Genomic DNA, 7,008 nt, shown 5'->3' on the forward strand with positions numbered 1-7,008 from the left:
TGCCCAGGAGAGGTATTGCTGGATCCTCCGGTAGTACTATGTCCAATTTTCTGAGGAACCGCCAGACTGATTTCCAGAGTGGTTGTACAGAGCTTTCCTGTTCTTTCGGTGCCTGGTAAAAGGGGCGGTGGGGGGGGAGGGTCTAGATTTTAGCTAGGCATGGTGGAACACACCTTTAATTCTAGCACTTGGGAGGCAGAGGTAGACGATGGTTTGAGACCAGCGTGGTCTACATAGTGAGAAGAGTTACATGGTGAGGCCTTGTCTAAAAATAAAGAGGGATTAGTTTTTAATTTCATTTCGTTTTAAGAGTCATTCTGCTAGTTTCTGCTAACATACTTTTCTGTAAAAAAAAAATTATTCTGGTTGATTTTGATTAGGAGACCTTATTTAGGAAACACAGGTATTTTATTCCATTGCCTGTCTTGGCTTGTAATCTAAGCAGTTTAAGATAATATTCATGAATAAAGTATTTCTTTTACAAAAGACCATGGGTGTCACAACTCAGGGAGGCTGAGGAACGTGAGACTACACAGCCAACAACACGAGAGCCCCTGATGTTGGAGCTGGTGGCCTACCAAAGTCTGTTGTTAAGAGCCGATGTCTCAGGATCCAAGCATCTGGTTGCAAGAGCACCTGGGTAGCACACGTCACTTCCTGTTCGCATTTTAGGCAGCTCTTTGCAGGAAAGCTAGGTGTGGCCTGTACTGCTTAAAAAGGCAACAAAACCAGGGGATCTGCATTTACTTCTGCCGCACACGCTCGCGCTCGGGGATGGGTCCTTCGGCAGAGCCAGTTGCTGAGCTCTTTGCAGCCCAAGTGTGGAACTCCCTCCGAAGCTGGTAGGTCTTTGGCAGGAGTTTGAAGACCTCAGTGGGTCTTTCAGACTCTTGAATTCACAGGCCAGGTGTTTCAGGAAAAATTCATGCCCACAGAACTGCAGGATTTATATCCGAGAGCATAGTGGGTTAAACAACAGGTTCTGTAGGAGAAACTGGAGCAGTGGCCAGAGTAGGTAGGAGGCTGGAAATGCTCAGGGTGATTTACTTGGGACAGAATGTTATTTCTATTATCCCTCCTAACCTGAGGCTTAGTCCTCACAGAGTGACAAGAATGCCCTGCCTCATGGGCATTTTATGTCAGTTGTCACTCTATGTGGCTGTAAACACCGTGTCTGTAGACTTATCTAAATCTGGCAAATTCTTGTGGGACCCTGATGATCTGACACCGTTCGATATAGGGGTTGCATAGCTGCTAGTGATTACTGACTCTGGTCTTCCCCTGCCCCCACTCCCAAGCTCAGATTTCCAGTCATTAGGAACTGTGATATAGAGCCACATTAGGGACATTGCAGACGCTGGCATTTACAGGGGCACAACTTGCTGAAGTAGTCCTGTAATGGTAAGACAGGGATTGAATAACAGAGTCAAGGAGAGATGTTTTATGCCTGCTGAGTGGCAGTGGCAACATACACAGTCCTGTTGTATTTGTGTGTTGTGAGTACTCTATAGAGCAAACAGGACAATGTATCTTCTGCTCGCCTATCATTAGGGTAGGGAAGAAAGAGGATGTTCAAAGAGAATCCCCTTTCTTCCTGTGCCAGCAAAAAAGAGCCCTTCCATGCGGCAGCAGACTGATTTTCTTTGGAGAGAAAATGGGCCCTCGTCATTGATGCTAAAAGGAAAACATTTCACTTCTTGTTTTTATAGAGATCACTGTACTGGATGCCCACAGGCTGGGCCATTTGCTTGTGCTTTCCCTGTATACTGAGGCCATGCTCTTCTGTTCCTTCTGTCTTGCGCATGCATAGCATCTTTCTAGAGACTATCAGGACTCAAAGACTCTTGCTCTGTCTTGCTCCTGTCTGATACAGGAAGCCATTCTTGCCATTGCATTCTGAATTTTATTTCTCTTTCCTGGGGTTTGAAAGCTTGGGATTTTACAGTTCCGTCATCACCATTAAAGTAATATCCTCCTTATTTAATTACTCGGGCTCTATATTGGGATGGTTAAACATTCATTTGACAATCGCTACGGCATCCAATTTTGTCAGTATTGTATCAGCCAAGACATTGGGTCTTGAGTTCTTCCCATTCGACTTGAAGTAAAGTAGCAGCTTCAGAAAGATGCTCTTTATTGTTGGAAATGTCAAGCTCAGGGCTTGACGGACAAGCTCCCACCAGAACACACACTGAGGGAAGTTTATTTTCTAATCTTCAGTTCATTACTCGGGCTGGCGAAATGGCCCCAGGACTTGGTTTAACTGCTGCACTGTTTGTGTGGTGTAGATTTTCTGAATGTTTTTAGTTTTCTAGGACAAGTCCCCTCACATCAGACTCAGCACATGCAACCTACCGCCAGTGCTGTGCACCTCCACCCGATTTGTTCTCTTTGAGAAGGAGGCCCACGTTTTCTAAGATGGCCTTGAACTCATTTGTAGCTGAGGATCACCTTGAACTTCTGGTTCACCTGCCTCCACCTGGCACTACAGACGTGTGGCACCAATCGTGGTGTGTTAGGGTTTTACTGCTGTGAACAGACACCATTTCACTTCCTGGTACCCTTTAACACTTGAACCATATATTTTATATTTTTCCTTTCTAAACTTGCTACACTTGTTCAAAATGCTCTTCATGAGACTTAACCAGAGAATAAAGTCTCTGCTGGGCTTTTTTGAGACTTGCTTTGTCAGTGCAATTAATATAAGTCTCTTTACCTTAGCTTCAGGTAGAATCTTCAGACAAGGGCAAAAACGACAACATTTTTCACAAAAATACCACAAAAATAGTCTCTGTGCCACATACCAAAATTCTTCTCAGACACCTCTTGGGCCTGTTCTGCACAATTCAAATTACTCTCAGCAACAAAATCTATTCCTACTAGGATAGCCTATTAAGCCCAATTTAGAACATTCCACTGCTTTCCAAATCCAAAGTCCCTAAATCCACATTTTTCTAAACAAAAGCATGGCCAGGCCTATCACGGCAATACCCCAGTCCTTGGTACCAACTTCTGTCTTAGGGTTTTATTGCTGTGAACAGATACCATGACCACGGCAAGTTTTATAAAGGACATTTAACTGGGGCTGGCTTATAGGTCAGAGATTCAGTTCAGTATTATCAAGGTGGGAACATGGCAGCATCCAGGGAGGCATGGTGCAGGAGGAGCTGAGAGTTCTACATCTTCATCTGAAGGTTGCTAGTAGAAGACTGGCTTCCAGGCAGTTGGGGTGAGGGTCTTAAGCCCACACCCCCAGTGACACACCTACTCCAACAAGGCCACTTCTCCTAATAGTGCCACTCCCTGGGCCAAGTATATACAAACCATCACACCTAGCTTATATGATAGTGTGGATCAAACACAAGGCTTATTGCATGCTAGATAAGTATTCTGTGCTACATCATGTCCCCATCTGTCTTGGTGGTACCCACCACTTCCCTATGATGGCCAGATCAGCTCACTCTCATTTGAAGTCAATGTGGTTCTGAGGACCTCGACAACACTCAGCCATTAAATAACTCCACGAGGCCATCATGATGGGAAGTGGAGTTGGGGATGTTTTGGATAGGTGTTGAAGTAGGGCTGGAGGTCAAACCATGAAGATCTAAGCCAATTCCTCTACAACAAGATGAAAAGATGTTCCCTCCTATCTCCTTTTCTGCCTTCTAAAACCCAAGGCCTTCAAGGCCTCTCAGCTCAACCTGTGATCAATATCCATGGAAAACAGTGGTATGGAAGGAGCTTGCTTAGCTTTAAGGACTGAAGTTAGGCCTAGTATGGAGACATATAGCTATAACCCAGGCACTTAGGCTACTCTATCAAAGAACAAACAGCGATTGTACAGAATTTTATACTGCATTTACCTGGGACCAGTCTTTATTACAAGAATTATCTTCCTTCTGCTTTTGTTATAATCATTTTGCAGGTCTTCAGGGTCACCTGGGATAGATTCTCTTGGACACTTACCAGTTTTCACAGAATTCTTTTTTTTAAAATTAGGTATTTATTTCATTTACATTTCCAATGCTATCCCAAAAGCCCCACACGCTCCCCCACCCACCCACTCACTCCCATTTCTTGGCCCTGGCGTTCCCCTGTACTGAGGCATATACACGACCAATGGGCGTCTCTTCCACTGATGGCCGACTAGGCCATCTTCTGATACAGATGCAGCTAGAGACACGAGCTCCGGGGGGGGGGGGGTGTTACTGCACTAGCGCATGACTGTGATAAGAGAGGCAAATGACTGACTGCGCAGTCCCAGGCTGCACCTGTCAATTAGCTTCTTCCGGGCTACGATCACGTGGTTGGAAGCAGCATCCTTCCAAGGGGTTTGCTACCCTCCATAGTGCTGGGCTGGGTACTTTGGAAATCCTTCCTTCTGTCCCATCAGATTCTCTTATCTGTCAGGCTGCCCTGTCTTGGGCTGGGCTGCCAAGAGCGCCATCTGCATGTGGCTCAGGGAAGGCAGAATGTAGTCCAAGATAGGGGTCCGTGTTTTCCCAGGTGAGAAACAGCAGGGGCTGGGACAGGTGATGTGGTTCTCAGTCTCCTGTGTATCCAGATGCTGCTGGGGACTAAGGGAGTTGAGCACAGTGGTCTATGAGTTTGTCCTCCTATGTGACAGGCAGGAAGGGGATGATGGCTGGGCCCCAGGACCAGGCAGAATCCAGTTTGGTTCTGAGTGAGTGCTGAGAGTACAGAGGGGCTGGAAAAGAGGCTGGCTTTCTCCTTCTCAGGGAGATTTAGGTGAGGCTCTTTATGACAAAGAGCACCCCTCCCACCCCATCCTTGATGAAGGAAATGGTCTTTATTCGTCACAACTGCTTTATTTATGATGGCTGTGAATGTATAAGTCTTACTCAGAGTAAACCAGGGGTTAAACACCTTTTGCAGGAAGGGATGCCCAGGTAGGGAGGCTCATTGGCTAAACACTCAGGGCCTATCTTGACTGCTCATTAGCATGGAGAACTCTAGGTGTTTATGCTACATGACTGGTTGTAATAACGGTCCTCTCAGTGGGGCATCACAGTTCCATGTTCTAGGACAGGTAGACTCTGGCCAGGAGCTGCTTCTTAACGCCTGGCATTCTTAACTATGAGATTTCCCAGGGTTTTGGAACCTGCTTTAACCTTACCAGGTCCTCTATCTGGTGGCACAGTCCACTGCCTTCACACTTACCGTCACGTTCCTTCACTCATATTTACTGAGCCATTGCTGAGAAAGCATGTTGACACGAAGAGAAAGTTACAAAGCCCGGTCAGGGTTCCGTGCCCCACTTCACTGAGGAGCTTTGTGGCCTTGGCAAGTCATTAACCCCTCAGAGCCACAGTCTCTTCCTCTATGAATGGAAAAAAAAGCAGTGGTTTCACCTGCCCGGGGTTGGCAAGGGTCAAATGAGAAGATGCAGATGCGTTTGCCAAGTCAGCCCACAGTAAAATCCCATCCCTGTTTGAGCAAATCAAATTTGTGAGCAGAAGACAAGTTAATTTGCAATTTTCTGCCCTTCTCAATCTAAACAAGCAGAGCCTGCCACTCTCAGATTAAAAAAAAAAAGTCCTCTGATCAATTTGATTGCAAGAAGAGTCTCCTTCCAAAAATCTAGTTGTCTAGTCTGCTACAATCAAATTTGAGAGCAATATTTAATTTAGGACTTCTGTCTGCCCATCTTCCCCCGGGCTATGCCGTTGAGTTGGAGAAAGGAGAGATGTCACTCTCAGGGCTGCCCTGTGGAAGTGAAAGTCGGCCTTGACCTGCTGCCACAAAGCCAGGCAGGACTTGGAGAGAGACCATGGAGGGTCTCTGGTGTCCAGGCTCTTCGTTCATTTCTCTGTCTCACCATGTTCTCCTTTGTCCTAGTGCCTTGGTTGGTGCTCAGTGAGATCTTTCCCGGTGGAATTAGAGGCCGTGCCATGGCCCTGACGTCTAGCATGAACTGGGGCGTCAACCTTCTCATCTCCTTGACATTTCTGACAGTGACTGGTAAGAACTCTTTCCCATCGATGTCCTCATAATCTTTGTAAAGATGTTTATTGTGGAAAAATATCAAAATATACCCACAAGTAGAGAGATTGGTAATGAACCAGTATGTAGCTATGTACCCAACCTAAGCAGCCTTCAATCTTAATGCTTTTCTAACCCCATGCCTCCCACTTATCAAATTACTTTATATATATATATATATATATATATATATATATATATATATATATATACATACATACATACACAGACACACACACACATATATATATAATTTCATGGAATTTCAGCATGGATATCTGGAAACTTAAGAGAACAATATAATTACCACCCTTGAAATATTAATCATTTCTCCAGAATCTCTCTGTTTCCATTTTACGGAGTACCTTATAGTTACTTTTGATTGCTTGGGTTATCTGTGAATGTATAATTTACAGCCGAATGGCATGGCCCAGCATATGTAGGCATTGTCTTAATTCTTCCTACTAGATTTCCTACTCCCTTACAGTTTTAGGGGAGAGAGCACCTGACTTGTTACATAGATTTTTTGCAGGGTCTGGGTCTTGATAGTTTTCATGTGTCCTGTCTTTTGCATTCCCTGTAAGTTCCTATGTCTCCATGGAGGCTTTGAAGGCCTTGGGGATTTTACCAGTTAGCACATTCCTGGCAAGTGATTGAAGGATGTCTTGTCACCCTCCCAGTCTGGCTGCCCAACCCCAACCCCAAACCATGTTGAACTCCTTGGATTCTTGTCACCCAGCCCCTCTGTTGTCATTCTCTCAGCTTGTCTATGTTGTTTGTTGTTGTTTTGTTATTTTATTTTCCTGGAATGCTTCTCTAAAGAGATATTTCTTCTCACTCCTGTTTGGCTACTCTGGATGTGGATCTTATATAAGGCAAGATAAGTGCTTGAAACTTTGTGCGTTAGTTCTCAAAATACTGAAGTAACAATGTGGTTCACCAGCGCTCTTCAAAACTTACCACTGAGATTCTGAGATTATCTCTCTCTCTCTCACACACACACAC

General features: G+C 45.1%; 1 protein-coding gene across 1 annotated transcript in view; it reads left to right on the forward strand.

Moving 5' to 3' along the window:
- Slc2a12 (solute carrier family 2 member 12) overlaps positions 1 to 7,008 on the forward strand; it is a 55,419-nt gene that overhangs the window by 35,067 nt on the left and 13,344 nt on the right. The window contains exon 3 of the mRNA XM_021174503.2: positions 5,860 to 5,982. Within this exon, the coding sequence (XP_021030162.1) occupies positions 5,860 to 5,982 (123 nt within the window). The remainder of the gene's footprint in view (positions 1 to 5,859; positions 5,983 to 7,008) is intronic.

The sequence above is a fragment of the Mus caroli genome, chromosome 10, assembly GCF_900094665.2.
Source record: "Mus caroli chromosome 10, CAROLI_EIJ_v1.1, whole genome shotgun sequence".
Classification (NCBI taxonomy): Eukaryota; Metazoa; Chordata; class Mammalia; order Rodentia; family Muridae; genus Mus; species Mus caroli.